The sequence below is a fragment of the Anolis carolinensis genome, chromosome 2 (genome assembly GCF_035594765.1).
Source record: "Anolis carolinensis isolate JA03-04 chromosome 2, rAnoCar3.1.pri, whole genome shotgun sequence".
Lineage (NCBI taxonomy): Eukaryota > Metazoa > Chordata > Lepidosauria > Squamata > Dactyloidae > Anolis > Anolis carolinensis.
Genome location: NC_085842.1, coordinates 169,800,719 through 169,828,481, shown reverse-complemented (window position 1 = coordinate 169,828,481; position 27,763 = coordinate 169,800,719). Strand labels below are relative to the sequence as shown.

Sequence of the window (27,763 nt, the reverse complement as noted above, 5' to 3'; positions counted from 1 at the left end):
TTGTTGTTGTTATGTTTCAAATAGACACATACTGCTTCATCACACTAGAGCATGAATCCACTTTAAATCTAGTTTCTGCCTCCTGCAGAATTCTGGGGTTTGTAGTTTGGTGAAGCCTAGGACCTGTCTGGCTGAGCTGTTTAAAGCCCCCCACTTTAAAATAGATTTAAATTGGATCCAAGCTCTAGTGTGATGAAGAAGTCAACTTGATACAAAATGATATGAAGGCACACAGCAACATGTTAAAATACCATCAGACCAGAAAATTTAGACCACTGATATGTAGAATAGATTAGTATAAACAAAGTAATATGAAAATGTTACCTGCTCAAACAGAAATTTACTTACTATAATAGCACATATGTATCACATTACTAACAAAAATGTTAATAGTGCCTTTTTTATTTGGTGAAGTTTACAGGATATACATTGACTTTTCTTACATACCAGAAAGTGAAAGGGGAAAAAGCAATAAAAAGGGATCAGAGGTCCATTTCCAGTTTTGAAAAGATGGTTGTTGTTTTCAGTTTGAACCATTAGGGATGCCTAGCAGTTTATTTAAAAAGTAAATTCCTGTGCCTAACAGGGATACATCTAGGAAATGGATCATCACCATGGAGATCACCCAGAAAGAATCAGATGTGGCACTTGTCATAAGTTGCACTGTTAATCATGTATCTTCATGGTTGCTCTTCCCAATGAAACAAGATCTCTCTATGGCACCATCTATACTGCTATATAATCCAGTTTCTGAATCCAGATCATCTGCTTTAAACTGGATTATAGGGCAGTGTATGTCTCTTTGTCAACTTCACCCTTTTAATTTCCAGCAACAGAGTATAATACTTTTAAAAGAATTTTTGTTCACCTTATCAAAAATATTTTGGATGTTTTTTCCCCCCTGAAATATTTTAAAAGTTTTGTCTAACTGGGAATTTCCATTTAATACCAGATTTTCTCTTTGGATGAAAGAATCTTCAGCATTTCCCTCCTCCTCATGTGACTTTCTGTTATTTGATCTATTAAAATCACTTAGACATTTTCCCTCAATTTAGTCAAGCATGGATGTCATCTGTGCAGAATGGTGTACACTTAGAGCATGATGTAACTTATTCCATGGTCACCATAAAGACTCAAAGGGTCATAGACTTCCAGTCTCAGCATCCTGAGGCAGACTCCACAAGACTTGGGCAAACAATCATTAATGCAGTCCTGAATTATCAGAGAAGAGGTCCATTCCAGAGAATCTGCTGGTGGAGATGACAGTCCAGTTGGAGTCGCATGGATTGCAGCCAATATTTCAGGATGTTACACACACATGATATTGCCATCTCATGGGGATGCCACATAAGCTGTGGCTATGTACTTCTTCCCATTACCGTAAGTAGACTTATCCCATGTATGTGTCTGGATCCCCAAATTATGGCCCCCAATTTTCAGGCGACACCTGGGAAAAAGGAAAGGGACATGTTATTATTTCTTTCTTTCATGGTTGAAGAGCCTTTGCCCTTCAAGGTATTTTAGGCTTCAGTTCTATTCAGATTCACCCAACATGACTAATGATGAAGGGAAACAGTTAAAAGAATGGTTGAAGTGCCAAGTTTTTTTCATCTTATTCCGACCAAGCCTATATCCCAAATAAGGTAAAGGTTTTCCCCTGACATTATGTCTAGCCGTGTCCGACTCAGGGAGTTGGTGCTCATCTCCATTTCTAAGCCGAAGAGCTGGCATTGTCCGTAGACACCTCCAAGGTCATGTAGCTTCCATTACCTTCCCAACAGAGTGGTACCTATTGATGTACTCACATTTCAAACTGCTAGGTTGGCAGAAGCTGGGGCTAACAGTGGGAGCTCACCCGCTCCCCGGATTCAAACCGCTAACCTTTCATTCAGCAAGTTCAGCAGCTCAATAGTTTAACTCGCTGTGCCACCGGAGGCTCCATCTCCCAAATCATTTAGTATAATTCCAAACTGGGAATCTGAATCAAAGCAATTTTTGCAAACTACTATGTTATCACAATCACAAATTTACTTTCTCTTAAAAATAATTTAAAGGTGGTTCCAGCCTTATGCATAGTTTCTAGATCAAAGCTGAAAGCACATTTGAAAAGTAGATCAGCCAGATTGCCTTGGGCTATGATCTGAATAGTTATAACACATTAAAGCCTACAAATAGAAACACAACATGTTTAGGCATATTGGGATGTTTGGCATACCTAAGCCACTTGCCTCATATTCTCTCCCAAATTCCTAGGCTGATTTTTAATATATATTTTTCTTTTGACCACCTGATAGGATAAAAAAGTTTGAGTCTCCACCTTTTCTCCAGATTTGGAAGGAGGGTGAAAGGAGGCTCACGACTTATAGAGTACTTTGTACAGCACAATGTAAGAGTATAAGAGCTTCAAACAGACAAGAGTTCTTTCTCCCAGCCTGGACATTCCACAGATATATAAACCTCACTTGCCGAATTTCCAACAGAACTCACAACCTCTGAGGATGCCTGCCATAGATGTGGGCGAAACGTCAGGAGGGAATGCTTCTGGAACATGGCCAGACAGCCCGGAAAACTCACAGCAACCCTCCGATTGCTTTATTCCGAACATGATATACTATATCATGGAAGTAGAAGGTTCCAAAACTGTCTGTAGGTCTCTATCTTATTATTTCTTAACACTGTAGCATCCTTTCTTTTTCACTACAGTACAAAGTCTCTTGCCTCTGGCACCATACTTACTGTTTCCCAGGCCTAGCAATGAAAGACAGTGAATAGAGGGCAAATTCAAATTCAGGACTGCTTCCAATGAAAGCTGTGCCGACTTCCTTGAAAAATCCATCCCAACTGAATTGCATGCCCAGCACATCTGGATACGAAGTCCACTAAATTAGGGAGAGAAGAAAGAAAAGAGAATTCACCAAAATATTTGGGAGGTCCGATATAAGATATTTCCAAATGAAATATTTCCAAAGTAATAATAGATAGATACCTTGCAAGACTTAATCATAAAGAACAAAATAGGGTCATGATATGTACTTCTGGTCCACAGCTCTAATCCAACCTATGGAGGTTTCTAATCTGGCACTTTGAAGTCTCTAGTTAAGCTTCTTCTCTGCCTCTAGAATTATAGAATCAAAAATTTGGAAGAGACCAAAAGGGCCATCCAGTCCATCCCCATTCTGCCATGCAGGAAAAGCACAATCAAAGCACTCCTGACAGATGGTCATCCACGCTCTGCTTAAAAACCTCCAGAGAAGGAGACTACATCATGCTTCCAAACAACATATTCCATTGCTGAGCAGCTCTTGTCATTAGGAAGTTCTTCCTAATGTTTAGGTGGGATCTTTTTTACCTGCAATTTGAATCCATTGCTCTGTTGCTCTGTATTCTAGTCTCCAGAGTAGCAGAAAACAAGCCTGCCTCCTTCTCAGTGTGACATCCTTTCAAATATTTAAACATGACTACAATTTCCCCGCACAGCCTTCTTTTTTCCAAGCTAAACACACCCAGATCCCTCAGCCGTTCCTCATAGAGCTTGGTCTCCAGAGCTTTGATCATTTTGATCACTATTCTCTGGACACTTTCCAGCTTGTCAATTATAGTCATTACTGGACTCCAAAAAAGGTCTGACCAAAGTAGAATAGAGTGGAACTATGACTTCTCTTTATCTCGACACTATACTCCTATTGATGCAGCTTAGAACCGCATTGGCTGTTTTTAGCTGCTGCATCACACTGCTGGCTCATGTTCCATTTGTGGTCTACTAAGGCCCCTTCTACATTGCCATATAATCCATATTATCAAAGCAGATCATCCACATTATCTGCTTTGAACTGGATTATTAACGTGTACACTGCCATACAATCCAGTTAAAAGCAGATAACCTGGATTTTATTTGGCAATGTAGAAGGGGCCATAGTCTCCTAGATCCGTTTCACACGGACTGTTTTCAAGCCAAGTGTCACCCATCACTGTAGACTTAGAAGGGAGCCAGATCATTCAGAGATGGTAGGGATTCCTTTTTTTGGCTTCACTCCTCCAAGGTAAAGCACATGGAAAGGAATGAAGAATGAATCTCTCTGCACACTTGACTAGATTCTGGAAATGTCAGATGAAAGTATGTTTATCCTCAAACCTGTTCCCTTTGCTTTGCTTGAAATCCAGGCATGGCGGGTGACAAGGCCACACATAACTAAAATTACCCAGTCCATAAAGCATTATTGGAAGTGAAAGAGGGGAAACTGGGTTCTCCGTTCAGTTCCCCACTCCTGGTTTACACCCTGATGATCAGAAGATTATGAGAACTTCTGATGATAGATAATAGCATGCCCCACCTCCAGTGAATGAAAGTACACGTGTGCTTCTTTCACGAGGCACATCATATGATAAATAACTCTCTGTATTCTCAGTATCTTCTCTGTGTTTACTTCTGAGACTATCAGTGCTTGGAGCTGGGATGCCTCTCTTGTACTGCATATCCCAATGTCCGTAACCCACTCTCGCTTTCTGTCTCCAGAGCATGTCTAAATTAGACTCCATGGTGTCAGCATCAGTTATACAGAATTTGCCTCTAGGTTAGAATCATAGAATCATAGAATAGTAGAGTTGGAAGAGACCACATGGGCCATGAGACCACATTTGCTTGGTTGAAGAATAGTTCTGGAGAATTTGGCTTTTGGTATCTTAGACATGCAAAATTACCCCTATGGAAAAAGTTTGACCATTTTTCCCATGCCATGTGAGCGTTATGCAACCTACCCACAAGCAGAATTGTGACATTACACAATATTGGCCAATACCACAACATGCAATGTCACAAGATTGTTTGTTTGCTTATTTATTCCATTACATATTAGATAAAGGTAAAGGTTTTCCCCTGATTAGTTGTGTCCGACTCATCTCAATTTCTAAGCTGAAGAGCCAGCATTGTCCATAGACATCTCCAAGGTCATGTGGCTGGCATGACGGCATGGAGCGCCATTACCTTCCCACCAGAGCGGAACCTATTGATCTACTCACATTTTCATGCTTTCAAACTGCTAGGTTGGCAAAAGCTGGAGCTAACAGCGGGAGCTCACCCCACCACCCAGATTCAAACAGCCAACCTTTTGGTCAGCAAGTTCAGCAGCTCAGCGGTTTAACCCTCTGCGCAACCAGGGACTCCCATTTACATATTAGATACAGTAGAGTGTCACTTATCCAACACTCACTTATCAAACATTCTGGATTATCCAACGCATTTTTGTAATCAAAGTTTTCAATACATTGTGATATTTTGGTGCTAAATTCATAAATACAGTAATTACTACATAGCATTACTGTGTATTGAACTGCTTTTTCTGTCAAATTTGTTGTAAAACATGATGTTTTGGTGCTTAATTTGTAAAATCATAACCTAATTTGATGTTTAATAGCCTTTTACTTAATCCCTCCTTATTATCCAACATATTTGCTTATCCAACGTTTTGTCGGCCCATTTATGTTGGATAAGTGAGACTCTACTGTATATACTATATCTTTCTTCTGGGCTGAGATCCAAGGCAGCTTCCAAAATTACAACAAAATCAAATTAAAATATCATTTTAAAAATTTAAAAATGATGAAATAACAATGTTTTATACATCATAGTTTAAACAGTTAGAAACACATTTACGCCAGAAATAATTTGACACACACAAAGCAATAAAAACAAGTTAGTTTTTAGTTCTGCCTCACCACTAACTACCACTGGAGGGCAGACTTGGGAAATCTGTTGTGGTGAGCTGTTTCAAATGAAAGCCAATATTCATCCTATTGCTTTTGGTATAGTATATAAATTACAACAAGGAGCGTTCGTAACATGTCACTTCGTGATAGAATGTCATTTCATTACATTTTTTTTAGAATTCAGCAGCAAATAATTGACCAGTTTCATTTTATCTGTCACCCAAATCTGGTAAAGATGTACTTATATTCCTGAAATTGTGTTATTTATACTCACTGGGCCATCATAATTGTAACTCAAATAGTTAATGACACCCTCTTTCTCCAAAAGATAAAAACGAATCCAGTTATGAAATCCAGATACTTTTCCTTTCTTGACTTCACCTAAATAGGAAAAAAATGTGCCTCATTAGGAATCCATATACAGTCAGCCATATCCCTACATGAGCATTTTTCAAATGTTTCTCGTAACAAATGAATAGGAATGAAGGTACTGTAGTTCACTGACACATCAGGAAAATATATATTGCACTTTAGCATTACAATTAGGGTTGCCAGACCAAAACCTGAGAGGGCTCTTTTACCTTTAGTAGTGTATAGAAGAGAAAACTTCAGCGAATTTTGCCTGACAAGTGACACCTATTGAAATTCCCACCACTATAAGGGTACCTTCAGGTTTTAGTCTGGCAACAAGAGGAAGGCACATCAAGCCAACCTGGAAACTGATGCCCTTCCTGTGAAAGAACATGCGGGTCAGAAATAGGGCTCCACAGTCACCTATGTATCCACCACCAAGACACTACACTTGGAAGGCCATCATACTCTGACAATGAGGGATCGCTTAAATAGGTAAGTAAGAAGCAAACAAATGCTGACTACATTCTATGATGATCACATAGACCTCGGATAAGGATTACTATATATGCAATAGATATTGCTTATGCATACTTTGTCTGAACCTCTATAAAATACCAATTCTTGAAACAAACTTTATCCTCAAAGCAATGAGTATGTTGGACAGAGAGAAATGCTGCTAAAGCCAAAGTTATTGTTTGTTGTCTAGCTTCCTATACAGTTCCAGAAAGATTAAAACAAGTGTGGAGGTGATGTCAAACTGGTGAAATCCGAAGAGCTCTATATCTACAAATGATGCCTGTAAATAAGCATAAAGAACACTTTCTACTCAAAGCAAAGCCTTATAGTATATGTATTTACTTGTTTTTCAGAGCATACCTAGGAAGACGTGCTCAAAGCCGCTGGAATCACCCTCATCCTTTCCTCGAGAATAAAGTCCAAACCACATCTTCTTCAGATCAGCAACAAAATCTGACTCAGTCTCGTAACGATCTGGGAGAGAGGTTGGAGAGAAATACATGAAAATATTTTTTTTAATTAAAAGAAAGAATGCAGACTAACAACTTTTATGTTAGAAGAGTTTTGATGTTCTGCATTGCTGGATTATTATGAAACAAGTCTCACTGGCTGTGTTGTATAAAGATGTGGTACCTTGTGTGCAGCAAGAAGGAATTGCCCCTTGAAATAAGACAAAAGTGATCACATTTGGACATGGTGTTTTACCAACAAATATGATTTTTCTTGGACAAGATTATGAAGAGCTAGTAAAAGACAGATGGAAGTCTACAACCTATTTTTTTTCCTCTTTTTTCTTTTTTTAAAAAAAAATTATTAGTAGTATTATTTTTCCTCTTTTGTTTTAAATCCTTTTTTAATCATTTTTTCCTTCTTTTTCTTTTTGATTAGATTTACATATATATATATATATATATATATATATAGAGAGAGAGAGAGAGAGAGAGAGAGAGAGAGGTTTGGATGGGTTTGGGTATGTATGGGTATACATATATGCATGGATATATATATATATATATATATATATATATATATATATATATATTCTTTTCTCTTTCTTCTTATTTCCTACTTTCTACCTATAAAGAAGTGTTCCCCCACTTTCGCTGCGAAATATTGTGATTTGCATTTCTTTTTTCTTTCCCCCCCTCTTTTTTATAATGTAAAATCCTCAATAAAGATATATATATATATATATATATATATATATATATATATATATAGTGATCACATTTGCAAAGACACTACAGAACATCATGCTATTTTCTGTTCCAAAAATCCCATAAAATTTTGCTCAGAATAAGCCCCAAATTGCAAAGATTTCTTTGTCAGTTATTAAAGGATTCTCCTTGTCACGAGTCTAATCATTTTTGCATAATTTCAGATATTTTTCCACTTCTAACCTAGACTGGTATTCTCTTCACAATAAAATACTTTGAAAATTATACCTGAGCATGTAGACTCTTTGCTGCTGTTTCTCATCCAATATCCATTTAGAAGGTATCAGTGATGAATAATGAAGGGTGTATTGTGTGGTGATATCTAATCATTGTTGATAATAATTTGACCTCTCAGATGTTTGATCTACAACTCTCACAATCCTTTTTCATTGACCATGTTTAAGAACAGACAAGCATCTCAAACTCTGAGGATTACCTGGGAAGGAATCCCACTGGAGCATTGCAGCACACCAAAATACTTGGGAGTTAACCTGGACCGTACTCTGACTTACAAGAAGCATTGCTTGACTATCAAGCAAAAAGTGGGTACTAGAAATAATATCATGTGAAAGCTAACTGGTACAACCCGGGGATCATAACCAGATACAATGAAGACATCTGCACTTGCACTTTGCTACTCTGCTGCTGAATATGCATGCCCAGTGTGGAACACATTTTACCACATTAAAACAGTGAATGTGGCTCTTAATGAGACATGCTGCATTATCACAGGATATCTATGCCCCATACCACTGGAGAAATTATACTGTTTAGTCGGTATTGAACCACCTGACATCCTCTGGGAACTAGCAGCCAATAATGAAAAGATCAAGGCAGTAACATCTCCAGCCCATTCCCTGTTCAGATATCAGCCAACATGCCATTGCCTTAAATCAAGAAATAGTTTTCTAAGATCAAGAGAGATACTCGCAGGAACACCTCAGCAAGCAAGAGTCCAAAAGTGGCAGGCTAAAACCCAGAGCCTCAAGCCATGGCTGATACCGAATGAGAGACTCCCTCCTGGGCATACAGAAGACTGGGTGACTTGGAAGGCGCTGAACAGACACCATGAGATTAAGAAATGAGGTCACAAAGTGGAGTCCACAACATGTGAGTGTGGAGAAGAGCAAACCACTGACCACCTACTACAATGCAGCCTGAGCCCTGCCACATGCACAATGGAGGACCTTCTTATAGCAACACCAGAGGCACCCCAAGTGGCCAGCTACTGGTCTGTTGCACCTCAGCCTTGATTCACCTTGCTCTGACCCACAAACTCCACAGCAGGTTTGAGTCTTTATAGTTTATTAAAGATCAATGGTAAAAAGTTCTTCAAAAAGCAAAAGAAAGGATCAAAAGTCAGTTACAAATATAGTATTGAACATCCAAAGGAAACATGGCAAAATCCAAGAAACAAGAATACATGAACTGCAAGATAATCCAAAGCCCAACAGGGAAACTAGAGCTTGCTTCTCCGGTGGCGAGAAAGTTGCTTTGACAACAGCTTTTTCCCAAAGCACCCCTTTTATCACATCACTCTTTGCAACACATGAAAGCATTTCTTTGCCCTCTCACCTCCCCCTGTCTGTTTGCAATCCTTACACTACGCCGCACTCTCAATTCCAAATGCTCAGCCCTATCTAAGGAACCTATTCCATCAAGGTCAGTTTGCTCGTTAACTCGCTGAGATTCATTAGTAAGCTGGGAATCTTCCAACCTCCCATCCTCCCTTCTCAAGTCAGTGTGCACCTGGCTGGCTTCACTGGATTCAGGGTCATCAACTCCAATCCTGCCTGTGGGAACCTGAACTTGTACTGTCTGTTCCTCATCTTCCAAAGCTACAGGCCTTTCGGGGATATTTTGAACCTAAATCTCTCTTTCCTCATCAGAATCGATTCTAGATTCAAGCCGAGTCACAACATGGTCAAAGGATCGTCAGGGGAGGCCCTGCTCTCGATCCCACCACCCTCGCAAGCATGATTAGTGGGGATGAGAGACAGGGCCTTCTCAGTGGTGGCCCATCTATGGAACTCCCTTCCTAATGAAGTCACCACCCCTTCCCTTCTGTCCTTTCGGAAAAAACTCAAAACATGGCTGTGGAACCAGGCAATCGAGCAGCAAATGCAGCAATAATAATAAGAACAATTTATGTGACTGATAATGGCCTAGGGGATAAAAGCCTTGTGACTTGAAGGTTGGGTTTGCTGACCTGAAGGCTGCCAGGTTTGAATCCCACCTGGGGAGAGTGCGGATGAGCTCCCTTCTATCAGCTCCAGCTCCATGCGGGGACATGAGAGAAGCCTCCCACAAGGATGGTAAAACATCAAAACATCCGGGCGTCCCCTGGGCAACGTCCTTGCAGACGGCCAATTCTCTCACTCCAGAAGCAACTCCGGTTGCTCCTGACACGAAAAAAAACCTCTAATTGTTTTATAATTGCTTGTTTGGCATCTAATGATTGCTGGTTGTGAAGCTGCCCTGAGTCCCTCCCCCCCCTTCCCTCGGGTGTATGTGTGTGTGAGAAGGACGGGATACAAATGTATGAAATAAATAATAAATAAATTTAGAATAATACTACGTTTTTAACTTTGTTTGTGTTTTCAAATACATTATAACTGTACCCTCCGTTCGCTTCTGTCAGGATAATTAAAATAAACAAATTGACCATGTTGTGTGCAGATTAGGAGCTACAGACCAGAATATTTGGAGGAATGGATTCTCCACATGTGCTTTCAAAATGAATATCTAAATGTGTGGCAAGTGCTATAACTGCAGTAGGAGAACATACCGTATATACTTGAGTATAAGCTGACCCGAATATAAGTCGAGGCACCTAATTTTACCACAAAAAAACTGGGAAAACATTGACTCCAGTATAAGCCGAGGGTGGTAAATTTCAGAAATAAAAATAGATACCAATAAAATTACATTAATTGAGGCATCAGTAGGTTAAATGTTTTTGAATATTTACATAAAGCTCAAATTTAAGATAAGACTGTCCAACTCTGATCAAATCATTATTCTCATCTTCTTCAATGTAAATGTGCTTATGTATCCTTTTAATAATAATATAATGTAATAATAAAATAATACATGCAATAATAAATACAGGAAAATAATACATGTAATAATAAATAGAGTAAAATAATACATGCAATAATAATAAGATCAGAGTGAAATAATAAATGTATTATTATTAATAATACAAATAGAGTAAAATAAATGTAATAGTAGCAACAATAATAGAGAAAAATAATAAATGTACCATACATTCTCGAGTATAAGCTGACCCAAATACAAGCCAACCAGGAACTTCACCCGAGTATAAGCCGAGGGGGGCTTTTTCAGTCTTAAAAAAAGGCTGAAAAACTAGGCTTATACTCGAGTATATACAGTAAGTTAGGGTTATCATATTTTGAAAAGCAGAAAAAAGGACACATTTTTCTGACTGATTATTTCAAACCATCAATCACTATGACCATTCTTGGTAGGATGAGGTGAAGTGGCAGCAGCAAAGATTTTTAAAATCCCCAGGAAGACATACTAGGTCCTTTTGAAAGGACATGTCCCGGAAAAAGAACATAGACTCATGGACTTGGAAGAAACCCAAGGTTCATCCAGTCTAACCACCTGCCATGCAGGATTACAATAATATATTGTATGTGTTTAGTTAATAAAATATTTGGGTGTTGTATGGAGAGAATATGGTCTTTTCCTATTCTAAAGCGAAGGACTATTACCTTTTCTGAGTATCTCACAATTTTCATCTAAGCTTGGAAGAGTTTTTGGACTAAAAATTCCAGGAAATTATGCTAAATGTGAGAATGTGAGAGTAGTAGTCCAAAAATGAACTTTTCTAGCCTCCAGTATATTATCAAAAGTGGAGTTGAGAAACACTTCCTCACAGACCGTATGTCTGGTCTCACTACATTCATAATGTTATAATTTTAAACATCATTACTTTCAATCAAGATAAGCAAAACCACAGAGATCCACTTTTTTTATTTTACAGAACTAAAATTGGATAGATCTCAATATGAATGAATTACTTACTTTTGCCATGAAGGAATCTGTAAAGTTCTTTCATGACTTTGGTCTTCATGATTTCCTGGAGGAAATTGTCCTGCTCTTTTAGCTGGTCGGCTGTGAATTCTTCTCCAGTCCCAACCTTTCTATGATAGTTATTCAGGAGCTTAATGAAACTGGCATATGTTGGCTTAGAGAAGAGCTTCTCTTGATTGACATATTTGAAGAGCCTGCAATTTTAAAAAAATCCCAGTTATAAGGGTGTCTTTTCTCATTGTAGGTTGCTTTTCCACTGGTAAAAATGCATCTCACATTGTGGTTCACGCAGACAAAATGGGATGTTTTCCCCAACATAAGGTATAAAGAATATCTACAAATTGGCTCATCTTCAATGAGAATGCTAACCAGTCCCATCCCACCTCACCCTGAAGAATGTACATTCATATAAGGTAAAGGTAAAGGTTTCCCCTTGACAATAAGTCTAGTCGTGTCCGACTTTGAGGGTTGGTCTCATCTCTATTTCTAAGCTGAAGAGCTGGCATTGTCGGTCACATGACCTTGGAGGTGTCTACAGACATGACTGAATGGAGCACTGTTACCTTCCCGCCAGAGCGGTACCTATTGATCTACTCACATTTGCATGTTTCCAAACTGCTAGGTTGGCAGAAGCTGGGGCTAACAGCGGGAGCTCACCCTGCTCCCCGGATTCCAACCGCCAACCTTTCAGTCTGCAAGTTTAGCTCAGTGGTTTAACCCGCTGAGCCAACAGGAGCTCATACAGAGGACTGCATAGATTAACTTTGCAGTTTTCAGACTCTGTCAATAAGTACATACATTGCATTTATGTGAAGAAACTCACGGTTTTGGGGACTCATCCTCCTGGTCTTTAGTGTTTGAAGCCAGATGCTGTTTGTTAAGGATGATGTCGGACTCCTCTGCTCTGTTGGTGTCACTTTGGTAAAGTTGCTCAGATGCTTGTTGCAGTTCCTCATTGGTGATTGCGTCATCACTGCTGGAAAACCCATCTTTGAAAGAAACAATTGTTGTAGCATGAAGACATGATGTTATAAATGTCTAGTATGGGATAGATCCCATCTAATCCTGAAATTTGGGTGGATCAATGAGAGCAGGCCGGGCTTTAGCACCACAGGTTAACCATCAGCTGCAATAAATCACTGCCCACCTAGCAGGTCAAAAACAGCAGTGAGTAGATAAATAGATACCGCTTAACCTGGGAGATATTTTTGGCTATGGCCCTGCTAACATGATTTGCAGAGAACAGAATACAAAGAGATCACATGTTAGCAATACAGACAGATCCATAGTTTGGTATTTGTTGTGTCTCAAGTGTGATTATTGAACATAATCACAGAATCTCAATTACATACATGTCATTGAATACCAAAGTCAGCATTGTCTGTGCCATGTTTCTGATTTAAATGTATGGTTTTAAATGCTGAACAATGAAGAGAACAGATAGAAAAAGAAGAAGAAAAAGAATCAACTCATTTACAGTATGGTATTCTATAAACACCATGGACTTTCAAAAAGACAAATAAAGGAGCTCTAGAGTTTCACCTATGGGGAGGTTGAGGTGGTAGTCAAGGGTGATACCTAGATTCAATCGGCAGGTACTCCTTTTCAGGTTCAACCCAGCTTAAATAAGTTTTAGATCAAATAAAGCAGTCCTTGTTTCAACCCAGTTGTCTGAACCTCGTCTCATTTTTCCATGCCTCATCATCAATTCCAAAATTTATATTAAACCCAAGTTGAAAGTCCATCCTTTCTGTTAGAAGTGAAGGTGGGAAATTATTTCATTTGGCTTCAGGTGTATGGTTGCTGGTTAGCTAGTATACCTCCTGGTAGTGTTAGTTCCTCTGGTCAAACCTGGAAACTGGAAGGGAATTAGCTCTAACACATACCTGCTTCTATTGCCAGCATCACCTCCTGCTGGTTATCAGCTCTACAACAGCAGGAGGGAGCAATTCCACCAGTATATGAAGTCAGTTACTAGGGAACCTTACTTAGTGTACATATCATATTATACATCTCATCTAAAAATGGCAAAAGTACTCACCCATTTCTTTATTCTCTTTATTACCTATAAAAGAAGGGAGAAACAATTTCATGGAAACCATAATGTCTCAAAATTCTTTGAGCTTTGCAAAAATAATATCACTTCTTGAAAAGTTTTCAAAGTACACATCATGATTACATTGTTCGTTTAACAGCAGGCTAAAACTCTTTTTATTCAGGCAGGCTTTTAAAGGAGGAGGTTTTTAAGAGCATGTCAGGGGTTGCTGTTTTATGGACTTAATATGAATTGTTTCTAATACTAATGATGTTTTAAAATTTGCACATTTGTATTTTTAATTGCATTGTAATCGTGTTAATGTTAGCCGCTTTGAATCTCCTTATAGAGAGAAAAAGCAGGATATAAATAAACATAATAATAATAATAATAATAATAATAATAATAATAATAATAATAATATGCAGACTGTGCAAGGAAACCAACGAAACCATTGATCATATCCTCAGCTGCTGTAAGAAAATTGCACAGACAGACTACAAACAGAGGCACAACTATGTGGCCCAAATGATTCATTGAAACTTATGCCTCAAGTATCACCTCCCAGCAGTAAGGAACTGGTGGGATCACAAACCTGCAAAAGTATTGGAAAATGAGCACTTCCGAATCCAGACTGACAAAGTTCTGGAACACAACACACCAGACCTCACAGTCGTGGAAAAGAAAAAGGTTTGGATTATTGATGTCACCATACCAGGTGACAGTCGGATTGACGAAAAACAACAAGAAAAACTCAGCTGCTATCAGGATCTCAAGATTGAACTTCAAAGACTCTGGCAGAAACCAGTGCATGTGGTCCCAGTGGTGATCGGCACATTGGGTGCCGTGCCAAAAGATCTCAGCTGGCATTTGGAAACAATAGGCATTGACAAAATTACGATCTGCCAACTGCAAAAGGCCACCCTACTGGGATCTGCCCTCATCATCCGAAAATACACCACACAGTCCTAGACACTTGGGAAGTGTTCGACTTGTGATTTTGTGAAACGAAATCCAGAATATCTATCTTGTTTGCTGTGTCATTCAATGATGATGATGATGATGATGATGATGATGATGATGATGATGATGATAATGATATGAAATCCAGCATATATGTCTCGTTTGCTGTGTCATACTGTGTCTTTGTGTCAATAATAATAATAATAATAATAATAATAATAATAATAATAATAATAATATTTTTTGCAAAGTATTTCCCAAGTGGGAAAAAACAAATGTTTATCAGAAACCCCATTTTTTCTCAACAATGTGTTTTGCATTTAACATGTTTTATGATTGGTCATTGGAAGACAAACATAGGCTTTGCAAGACTGTTAGTTCATGCATCTCTAAGTTGGTCCCCTTGTGGGAGTCAAAACAGATTATTTTGAAGGGAATATGTGTCCCATGTGACTTCTAATGTGCCCTTTGGTGATCTTGAGAAGAACCCTATCTGATGATCCAATGAACCAGGCATGCATTTTCAAACGGCATATATTTTAAAATCATGGATCACATCATTCCAAATGCTTATCCAGAACAGTAAGTTAATTATTTTTCATAATGGAAAGGATTTCTACAACTTCCAGCCTGTTCTTTGTATCCCCATTCTGTGTATCCTTGTGAAAGCTTTTTTTTAGTTACATTTTGCCCCTGTTTTCTGACACTCTTGCTTATCAGATGCATGTGATGTCTGATTCCAGAAGTAGAGTGTGCATTTAGTATTGGGTGAAGTTACTTCACAAGAATTATTTTGAAAACATTGTGATTTTTAAAAACACTTCAGGGTCAAGGTATCTGTTTGTAATAGCACTTGACTTCCCACACATTTTGTATTTTGCATTTTGCATGTGTGATTCATCAGTAGAAAACAGACAGGCTTAACTTGGAAGTCTGGTTGCTGGGAAATGCATTTTTGCAGTGATATGAATTGAAAATGGTTCTTTAAGGTAAACATGTGAGGAGCAATATTACAGTGGGAGAATAAACCTGCTTCAAATGCTAGTGAATAAATATGAACCTGATTAATCCCCACTTTAGAGAAAGTATCTTTCCTCTAGAATCACCCTCATTCCTAGCTCCAGGAAGCATCATATAGTAGCTATATGTCTGCCCACCTCTCCTTATATGAACCTGCCCGGTCACCGCATTCATCAAGTGAAGTCCTCCACTCGGTCCCACCACCGTCCCAAACCCAGCTAGTGTGAACAAGAGAGAGGGACTTTTCTGTGGTCACCCCCTGCCTCTGGAACTCTTAAAAAAGATTAAAATTGCCCCCACACTTCCCGTGTTCAGAAAAGAATTAAAAACTCACCTATGCGCCCAGGTTTATGGCGACACTTGAACATCTGGCTCTCACATAATGATTATTGAAAAGGGCCTCAGAGTGATTTTGACCTTAATCCACAGATCTGGTTTTTAATCCTCTTTTAATGTGTTAATTATTATTGTCAATAGTGTTTTTATTATGGTTAGTTGTGATTAATTATGCTGATTTTATTATGTTTTTGTATTGTTGTGTTTTGTACGGCATCAGGTAGCTGCCATGTGTGCTGTGAGTCATCCCGAGTCCCCATGGAGAGATGGGAAAGGATACAAATAAAACTCATTTTGACTAATTAGAATACTTAACTAGGATTAAAAAGAACCAGGATCAACTCCACATTTGGTAAGTTTGGAAATAAATTTTCAAAAAAATTCAAAAAGAATTTTATAGTATCTTAATTGTTGAGAATATCTAATTATTTGTGTGTGTCAGGAATGCCTTGAGAAACTGCAAGTCACTTCTGGTGTGAAAGAATTGGCTGTCTGCAAGGACGTTGCCTAGGGGACACCCCGATGCTTAATGTTTTACCATCCTTGTGGGAGGCTTCCCTCATGTTCCTGCATGGAGCTGGAGCTGTCAGAGGGAGCTCATCCGGGCTCTCTCCAAGTTGGTTTTGAACCAGCAACCTTCAGGTCAGCAACCCAACCTTCAAGTCAGCAGTCCTGCTGGCACAAGGGGTTTGACCCATTGAGCCACTGGGGCTCCAGAATATCTAATGAGAACAATATCTAATGAGAACAATCCTTTATTCATGAACATCTTCATGAACTGGGATTTGTGGTGAACAAAAAGCACAATTTTCAACATATTATTTCAGACAGAAAAAGTATTACCAGTGCAGGTACCATATTTTCTGCACTGAAAATAATAATTCTGTAGATTTTTCTATGCAGAAAATGCTGTTTTCTACACAAAGGTGCCACAATGTAAGTTTTGAGCAGAAGACACCCAAGCTGACTAACTTCTGAGCACTGTAATTCTCAAAAAGTTTATCACAGTGGGAAGTAAAATGCTAAAATTACATATTTTTTGGAAGTGAAATAAGCTCTCATTCTTTACACACATCTATCAGTTAGACAAGTAGCATAGCAGGTGGCTTTGAGCCAATGTTTATTTAATTTTTTTCAACCTAACTGAAATGGGGATTAATACTATTTGGCTATTTGACTCTTTGAGTTCCTTTGTGAAAAAGACTGATAGAAATTAGATATTGAGCTGTTCCTTTCAGAGTTCAGAATGTAAAACCTTCCAGCCCTAAGACTAACTGCCCTTGTTGATGTTCTGCAAGAAGCCTCCATCTGCCTTACTGATGCTGCTGTTTAGACTCAATCATTCAGTTCAAAAGTTTTAACTAAGGAGCCTACCTATTTTATATACAGCAATGACCATATGATATGCTAATTGCTCCAGAGTTGTAGCAGGCAAATAAACAACCTCATCCAACTATGCTAGCCATAACTTTGAGTCCAATTAAATATAGGTGTGGTCTGCTCCTGCCAGGGTTGCCAAACTGAAAACTGAAAAGTGCAGCTGTATATCTTGTGGTTGTGCAGAATAGGGATTTATAGTTGATGTTGCTGGTTGTGCAGGCAGGTAACAAGGGTGGGTGGTGATTCCCATTTAAGAGGGATGAGGAGTTTCTTTAGAATTTAGTCCGATTTTAAAGGAGCTATCCAAAGTTACTGAATCTATGGTTAGCTTTGGAAATTCAGAGTTAAAGACAAACCAAATATGTCATCCCATTTATAAGGAACCTAACGTGTATTACTGCTCTGGGGTCAAATACAAAACTTCTCCCTTGCCCTATACAATCCTGCTAGGGATAAGGAACCACACCACCTGCCAATCCCCAGGACCCCAAATTAACATAGTATATTTAATTTCACACATTTTGACTGGAAATATTATTCCTGAACTACATCTCCTTTTTGGAATACTGGAGATTTTGGTGATAGTCAGGTTTGGTCCATATCATTATCTATCCAAATACACACCAGCAAAGAGATGCACGCATATTCTCACTCACCTTGTCCACAATAGCTCTGGTAGTCATCACAGCAGTTTTGATATGTTTCACATTTATTATTGCAATGGCAAACATCCTTGGAGTTATATTTCTCATTGCAACGCCCTTTGCAGGAATCAGGGGGACCATATAAAGCTAAAATATAAGGTAAGAGAAGAAACGTTAGTAGCTGTGGAAGGCAAACATTTCCCTAAATAGCAATGTTTCTCAGACTGGGGATCACGAGGGGAGGGTCAAAGGGGTCACCAAAGACCACCAGAAAACACATATTTCTGATGGTCTTAGGAACCCCTTTGGCAGAGAAGGCTGGATGTAGGTGAACTACAATTCCAAAACTCAAGGTCAATGCCTGCCAAACTCTTCCAGTATTTTCTGTTGGTCATGGTAGTTCTGTGAGGCAAGTTTGGTTCAATTCCATCATTGGTGGAGTTCAGAATGTTCTTTAATTGTAGGTGAATCCCAGCAACTACAACTCCCAAATGACAAAATCAATTCCCCCCAACCTCACCGGTGTTCAAAATTTAGGCGTATCAGGTATTTGTGCCAAATTTGGTCCAGCGAATGAAAATACATCCTGCATATCAGATATTTACATTACGATTCATAACACTAGCAAAATTACAGTTATGAAGTAGCAACAAAAATAGCGTTATAGTTGGAGGTCATCACAACATGATGAACTGTATTAAGGGGTCGCAGCATTAGGAAGGTTGAGAACCACTGCTATGTAGAGAGGTATAAAGCACCATCAGAAAGATTAGGAATAACAATGGACCATAACTTTCAACATTTCAGAGCTGAAAACCGGGATATGTCTAGCAAAGCAATATCAAGTGGTATTACTGGGTGTGCATAGATGTCGGGTTCTCTTCTTCCAGTTGTGCTGTGGGTCAGTCTTCCACCGGAAAAAGCACCAAGACACATGCTGGTAGATTCCAACAGATTTTATTGTACCGCATACCAGAACCTTCTCTTTGGCCCACTTATATAGGGGCTCTCACATACCAGAGGGTCATTGAGGTTTTATGGCTGGCCCGTTTTATGGCTGGCATCTGTTCCTTGTCAGCCGACCGGAGATGTCAAAGATTGGAGATCATGACGAGCACACTGAAGTGGCACCATCAGAGGGGGGTGACGCCAATCTTGGGACTGTGCTGGTACCTCCAATTAAGTTGTCTCACTGTATAGTGTCAGTGAGCAAAAAATATCTTCCCGAAAGGGCTTTTTCTCTATCCCCTCTCCTCAAATGTGGTTGGTGAGGACATGGAGAGAGCCTACTTACTGGCTTCCCCAAGCTTTGGAACATCTCCCCTCTTTGTTGTCTTTCACCAGGCAGGCAAAGACTTCTTTGTTTAAAGAGGCTTTCAGCTCTGGCTGACGATAGAGTAGTATGTAACTGGGTGTGCTGCTGTAATATGCATAAGTGTTTTATGGGAATTGTTCTAAATAATGTTTTTAAAATATGGTAGTGTGTTATTTGGATGCATTATTTATCACTGTCGCCACTTTCATCTCTAGCATTCAGATGGGCGTGTTTTGATCTGTGATGCCTGCTCAATGTGGCAACTATTTATGATCAATTAAGTATCTCTCCTGCACAAATGGGTCAGCATTATGCCAGAGCAGTTAAACCAGAAGAGAAGCACATAAGCAAGCAGCAAGAAATTATGCAAGCAACATAATTGCAATTGATGCACTTCTGCTTGTCTCGCAGACATATAGCAAACCACCTTATTCCAGATGACACTTGATCCCTCTTTCCAGTGCAATAATGACTATTCTCACTGACAGCAGTTCTCCGTTGCCTATGGCCTCATCTACACTGCTATATGATGCAGTTTGAAACTACATTATATGGTCAGTGTAGACTCATATAATACAGTTTAACTGCATTAAACTGTATTATATGAGTCTATATGAAACTAACTAGGGAGCCCCCAGTGGTGTAGCAGATTAAACTGCTGAGCTGCTGAACTTGCTGACCAACAGGTTTGCAGTTCGAATCCGGAGAGCAGAGTGAGTTCCCACTATTAGCCCCAGCTTCTGCCAACCTAGCAGTCTGAAAGCATGCAAATGTAGTAGATCAATAGGTACTGCTTCTGCGAGAAGGTAATGATGCTCCATGCAGTCATGCTGGCCACATGACCTAGGAGGTGTCTATGGACAATGCCGGCTTAGAAATGGAGATGAGCACCAACCCCCAGAGTCAGACACAACTAATGTCAGGGGAAAACCTTTTCCTTTACTATGAGACTAACTGCATTATATGTCAGTGTAAATGGAGCTGTTGCCTGATCTCCTAAACCTTACTCCAGAAAATACATTTATAGTGCCATGATTCTACTTTAATTGCCATAGTTTAATTGCCACAGATAATTGCCACAGATAGAAGCTGAGAAATTTAATTGCCACAGATAGAGGCTGAGAAATTTAAAGTTTAAATTTTAAATATGTTTCAATTCGATATTGACATAACATTACAGTAGTAGTACTATAAAGCTATAATTGGGTAGTGTGAAAAAATCTGTAACATGATCATATTCTGTGCTGAATAATTCACTAGAATCCAGGTTAATAACTGGTCCATTAAGTGTTGCCCTTTGTTATAGAAACATTTAGGTTTCATCTACAACTGGCTATCACTAATTTACAAGCCCATACACTGGAAAGTTGAACTATTTCCTTCTTGTTGGGTTGTTATCAAAGTAATTTAACTGTCACTATAATTATGGTACTAATGCTTGATCAATAAGCAAAGATAATCTTGATAAATGAGAATACATTTATTGAGCAATGCTCCAAAACATCTTATGCTCCAAAAGATCCAACCAATAGATATGGCTAAGCACCTTCTTTTCTTTTATGTAAATTTTACTGATTAAAAATCCATACTTAGGGATATTGCATAAAATAATATTTAGAGACTTTTTTTTGGGGGGGGGGGGGAATCAAGACTTTTTTGTCTCATTCTGAAATGATAAACTCTATACTCCCATAACCATAGAATGAATATCTGTGGTTGACTTAGCCACACTCACAGAAAATGATCTCTCCAGGAATCCTAGGTCCTCCGTGTAGTTTTATGATATGCTTCCCCCAGAAGTGAAACCAGGTGTCAGGATCCTATGCTTAAGACCTGCTATGCCTTGATACTTATTATGTTTTGTGCTTATGGTTTTGAAACCTGTTCTGTGCTCTAGCTTGACTAGGTATTGATGTTACATACTGTACATGTTGTTATCTTTTTTTATGCATGTTTAGTTGATTAGTAAGTCTGAATACTATATTCGCTTAATACATGTTGCTAATGTTGCTAATGGGAGTGAGAGTGCATTCTAGAAGTTGCTTATTTGAATTGTGCAGCAAAGGCTGATACTGTGTGACTTCATTAGCTAGCTAATCATTAAGAGATGAATATCAGGTCTGATTTATGAAACTGTTTTGAGAACCTCCAGATACTCAAGGTCTTTCTCGTGTGAAAAGACATGTGAGAGTGAGAAAATGTTTTTATAGTTTGATTAGTTTAAGAAAAGACCATGAAAGGTATAACAGCTTTTTGACAAATTAAGAAATAGCCTGTGAAGTATTTCAAATGTATAAGTCATAGATGTTGCAAAATTGCAAAAATCCTCCAGTTCCAAGGAAGATAAGGATGTGGTAGCTTTTAGTCTATTATTTTAAAATAAACCTATTTTGACTTCAAGTGAGCATATTTCTGAGACCCCATTACAGGCATTCCCCAAGTTATAAACAAGATAGGCTTTATAGGTTTATTCTTAAGTTGAATGACATGTAAGTTGGTACATTTTTAAGTGTGACTTTAACTATTTGTGTGTGTGTGTGCGTGTGTGTGTGTGTGTGTGTGTGTCATAGGGAAGGGCTAACACCTGTCTGGTTTGCTGTTTGTGCCCCTGTTCAGAAGATGAACTTTCTGACCCTGTGAGAACTGGATTTTGAAAAATTTGGCTTTTTGTGGAAACAAGGATTGGTGGGAAATCTTCAATAGAGATACCTTTTCCCCATGACAACTCATTCAGAAATGAATTTCCCTTCCTAGGGGTAGATTTTATCATAGTATATTTATTGTATGTGACCTCATTTGTTTTATGACTTGTTTTATTGTTGATTGATTGTTTCATTGTTATGTTTTTATGTTGTTTGTTGCCTGGGCTTGGCCCCATGTAAGCCGCCCCGAGTCCCTTCGGGGAGATGGGGCGGGGTATAAGAATAAAATTATTATTATTATTATTATTATTATTATTATTATTATTATTATTGATTTCTCTCACTTCCTGTTGTCTCTCCCCCCCCCCAACTATAAGTCATTTGGTAACTCGGGTAATCTATATATATAAAAGAGTGATGGCATCACGGCGACCCACAAACAACAAAACTACAGGCCCCCCAACCTCGAAATTTGACAACACAACCCATCATCCACGCCTCTAGGTTGATACAACAAAAAGAAAAGAAAAATAAAGTCCTAATTAGGGAGAGAGGAATAATTGCTTTTATCCAATTGCTGCCAGTTAGAAGGCTAAGCTCCTCCAACTTGGTCTCCTAGCAACCCAATAAAGATAATAAAAAACTCTAAAAATTTATACAATAAAATACTATAATAACAGAAAATAACTAAAAATAATACAAGAAAATAATAAAATATAATAAATAAAAATATAACTTCCAATAAAATTAATAAAAAATTGCAAATAACATCAAATAAAAATTACACAACAATTTTTAACCAATACCACCACCACTTTGCCACAGCAACGCGTGGCCGGGCACAGCTAGTAGGTTTATATATGGTCAGTGTAGACTCAGATAGTGCAGTTTAATAGCAATGAGCCGACACTGGACATATAATGTCAAGTTAAAGAATTCTGAACCAGTGCCATTTCAAACTGCATTATGTTGCAGTGTAGCTGGAGCCTGGAACAAACACAATCTGCATCTGACACAAGGTAATGTAGTCGCGTTCTGTCATATCTTTGGTGTCAGGCAACCATTGTCTGGCCAGAAACATATACTCCAGTAATACAAATACCTTACATTATATAATGCTGTGTGTAATTTAATTTTTGGTAGAAATTATGAGAACACAAATATATACTTCCTATTCAAAAGCAAATTCTGTAGTTCTAGAAATAAGAGACCTTGAGAATGTATTCTTGTGCAAACCATTTAACCCCATTACCAGACTTTGATGTGCTACAAACAAATATGAATCATCCCTGGCAAAAGTTCACACCTGTTTGGCCAATTCAATTGCTAACAGAAATGTTAAATGATGGCTAATGTGCATCATTCATCTAAACCCAGAGAGAGAGAACTCATATTAGCCAATTACAACATCAGCTTCAATGCATTACAATAAAACCAGTTTCCCCAAGTCAGCAGCAATCTAATGAGGTGAGCAATCAAGTGATGTGCACATGCATGTGTATGAGCCTCTTTTAACAATGCAATTGTAGGTTTACTAATCTGGAAGTGAAGCCCACTGTGTTCAATGTGGCCTCTGCCCTAGTAAATATATTTGGGATTGTAAATGAGTAGCTCAGTTCTATTCATGTTTTACTCAAAAGTGGGACCATAGGGTTCCAATGGATTTACCAAGTAAGCATTATATTATTATTATTATTATTATTATTATTAGTAGTAGTAGTAGTAGTAGTAGCAATAGTAGCAGTATTATTTATACCCTGCTTTTTTCTGCCAAAGGAGACTCAAAGTGGCTAACATAAAAAACCATAACAATTTGTGAATTAAAACCTAACACACACATTAAAATAGAATTAGACATAGAAATATTTAAAATACATAGTTAAAACCAATAAAATCATTAAACTACACAAAACACGGCACCTCCTGGTTTGGCCTTAAAAACATGCATCTTTAAAATGAACAGTCTGATGCCCTGGAGACTAGGATGCGGAACAACGGCTTTAAACTACAGGAAAGGAGATTCCACCTGAACATTAGGAAGAACTTCCTCACTGTGAGAGCTGTTCAACAGTGGAACTCTCCGCCACGGAGTGTGGTGGAGGCTCTTTCTTTGGAGGCTTTTAATCAGAGGCTGGATGGCCATCTGTCGGGGATGCTTTGAATACAATTTTCTTGCTTCTTGTCAGGGGGTTGGACTGGATGGCCCTTGAGGTCTGTTCCATCTCTATGATTCTAAGATTCTTTGAAAAGCATGCCTGAAAAGCAAGGTTTTAGCCTGCCAGGACAGCAGGGAGGAGGCCATTCTGGCTTCCTTAGGCAAGAAGTTCCCAAATCATGCGGGACTATATAAATACTGTAAATAAATAAATATCTTAAGTGTTGGGATTTGGGAACCCCAAGTTTGTAACCTATACCGAACTACAAAACTCACCAGGTAGCCTTGGTTCAAGAACTTCCTCTTAGCTTAACCTACCTTAAAGAATTGTTGTAAGGTTAATATAGAAGGAAAACCAATTATGCTGTCTTGAACTCATTGGAGTTAAAATGAGCTAGAACTAAGGCATATGTAAATAGTTGCTGTTCCAATTTATATGAACCCCAAGATGAAATAATAATAATAATAATAATAATAACAATAATAATAATAATAATAATAATTATTATTATTATTATTATTCTATTTATATTCCACTAATGCAACTCATGGTGGCTAACAATATTTTTTAAATGATACATGGGGGTTTCTTGGCAAGGCTGATTCAAAGAAAGTTTGCCATTGCCTCCTTCTGCAAAATTGTAATTTGTCTAATCCAGGCATGGGCAAACTTAAGCCCTCCAGGTGTTTTGGACTTCAACCGCACAATTGTGGGAGCTGAAGTCCAAAACACCTGGAGGGCCTAAGTTTGCCCATGCCTGGTTTAATCACTCAGTTGGTCCTGCCAGTGTCCTTAGTCCAATACTGAAACTTAACACCATGTTGGCTCCCTCTCAACACATACATACTTCTAATTCCTTGATAAATAATACTTCAGTACATAGCAGAATCAAACCATAAAGCATCACCTGCCCTCCCTCCCTTCATCTTTCCCTTCCTCTCAAACCTGTGAGGCATCAAAAATGTAAAACCCTTCAAGACTTCTTACATCCAGAGACCAGGCTGTAGACAGCTTGTAGCAAGAGGAGAAGTGCCCACATCTTCATTTTCCCAGTGGCATGCATGGTGAATGTTCAGAGGTGCCAATGACTCTGAGGAGGATTTCATTGCTGCCTGATATATTTGTGTCCACATGGGTGTTTCGTGTGGAGTAATGCAAAGGAGGAGCTTTGGGGATGGGTAGAAGTAGCATGCCATCATACAAAGAGGGAAGAGGTGTGTGCACAAATGACAGCCCACACAGTCTTTGCTAAAGATACGAGTCAGAATGCTGCATTATGATAAATATCAAATGAATACAGGCATCAGGCAGGAAATTCTTGTTTGTCGGTGCTTGTGCGGCAATAGGTCCCTGCCTCTAGGAAAGATGTGTGTTGTGATATTGTTGTTCCTAATAGGTTTATAGCAAGGGGTCAAATTGTTGCATTCAGGAACTGGATTCTGAAACAGAAATGCCACTTAAAGTTTATGATCCAGGAAGTCAACCTCTGGGTCCAAAGTTTATCTTTCCACACAGTGACAATTGGCATTGGTTTCATTCTTCTCCCTTTTTATGAGAGAACTTAAGTGATATTTGTCTTTACTGTTCTAATGTAGTACAAATCCTATATAAAATCATGCTATGTATTTTTGACATTATTATTGAAATCTGAAATATATATAGAAAGTCTTTACTTTCTCAAGTGTGGTTTGCCCTGAATAAGCTTGTTTTTTTAGAAGAAAGTAGTATGAAAATTTACGTATACAGTAGAGTCTCGCTTATCCAACATAAATGGGCTGGCAGAACGTTGGATAAGTGAATATGTTGGATAATAAGGAGAGATTAAAGAAAAGCCTATTAAACATCCAATTAGGTAATGATTTTACAAATTAAGCACCAAAACATCATGTTATACAACAAATTTGACAGAAAAAGTAGTTCAATACGCAGTGATGCTATGAAGTAATTGCTGTATTTACGAATTTAGCACCAAAATATCATGATGTTTTGAAAACATTGACTACAAAAATGTGTTGGATAATCCAGAATGTTGGATAAGTGAGCCTCTACTGTACATCTCAACATTTTTCACCATATTACAAGAGTATTCTTGTTAGAATAATTATTTCTATATAAACTTTATATTTTGTCTCAAATGATATATTTTAGCTGCAGTAGTTTTGCATAAAATGTAATGGTCTTTCTGCAAGCAAACTTTTTTTTTTTTTTGCAAAGCACCCCCCCCCCACACACACACACACACCTTCCAACTTCTCCTGCTGTGGCCCCATCTACACTGTTGATTCAATGCAGTTGGAAGCTAGATTCAAACTGTGGGGACCAGACAACAAACTCTCACAAATGTGTGCTGAAGAAAGTTCTTAATGTTCATCAGTTCTCTGTGGTTTGTGTTGTCAAACTGGTTCCTGGATTTCCTACGTAAATCATCTCCATAGCCAAACCACTTTCTTCCATACTGCTTAAAGAAATTGCATTAAATACTCAGTGTAAATGAGGCCTAACACCTCTTAATCCGGGACAAAAGAAGTGGGGTGAAAAATAGTGGTAGCTTAAGGAAAGATCAGACATGGAGCTCTCTGTTCTGGTAAATGGTTCCCTGGCATTCTGAACGGCTTGGTTACAGTGGATTTTGCAAAATGGACATGGGACATCAGCCAAATGTTCATTCTTGTGTGTAGAAATGGGATAAACAAAGCTTTACATCCCTAGAATACACCAGTATATGTCTGAGTCTTTAGTATTGCCAGGTTTTCAAAATTGAAATAAGGGACAGATTCAGTTCATGAAATGCAAGACTGACCATCAGGAAGCACCTAGTATGTTTTTACTAAATACCTAATGAAAGTATTGGCTGTATTTAATTTAGCCATATGTTTCACTGTGAAATTAATATAATGCCTGCAGACCTTAACACGCCCCCCCCCGCCCGTGCCGTTTTGCCAGCAAGTGTGTTGTCCTGCATGCCACTTCAGTGCAGTGACATTTCCCCCATCACAAAGGGAAGCATCACCCAAGTGCTGACAAGGAAGTGCCTAGGACACTTCCACACCTCCACCAGAAGTTGAGGGACGTCATGTGCCCATTGCTCCTCAACTGGCTGGTAAACATCCTAGGATGCTTAAATTGGTAAGTGTGATGAGGTCCCACATTCATACATCACATGATCCATACATCTCTGTCTTTATGAAGTTCCCAAGTCCTTAAATAGAGGGATTTTTGTGTTTTGTTTCATCTGCCGATACTGTTCCATTATCTGGAAGGTTTCCAAAGGGGGCCTAGACAGAGAAGGATAGTTCATTTTTGGGGGGAGGTTTGAAGGAGGAAAGCAATTTCCCCTGTTTTCTCTGGTATGAGGGTTATCCGGAAGGTAGGGTTACAAAGCACGTAGCCCTCACGGGAAATTTTTTTTGCAGGGGAAGT

At 38.6% G+C, this 27,763-nt stretch overlaps 1 protein-coding gene across 1 annotated transcript; it reads right to left on the bottom strand.

The window, feature by feature from the left end:
• Nucleotides 1-408: 408 nt before the first annotated feature.
• On the bottom strand, nucleotides 409-26,074 carry endou (endonuclease, poly(U) specific). Its single transcript, XM_003224470.4, has 9 exons — nucleotides 25,331-26,074; nucleotides 18,243-18,377; nucleotides 13,894-13,917; nucleotides 12,676-12,841; nucleotides 11,844-12,046; nucleotides 6,934-7,047; nucleotides 5,978-6,084; nucleotides 2,737-2,879; nucleotides 409-1,447 (listed from the first exon to the last, which is right to left on the bottom strand). The coding sequence occupies exons 1-9, from the start codon at nucleotides 25,404-25,406 to the stop codon at nucleotides 1,333-1,335; spliced, it is 1,083 nt and encodes a 360-aa protein (XP_003224518.3). The 5' UTR covers nucleotides 25,407-26,074; the 3' UTR covers nucleotides 409-1,332.
• Nucleotides 26,075-27,763: the final 1,689 nt, after the last annotated feature.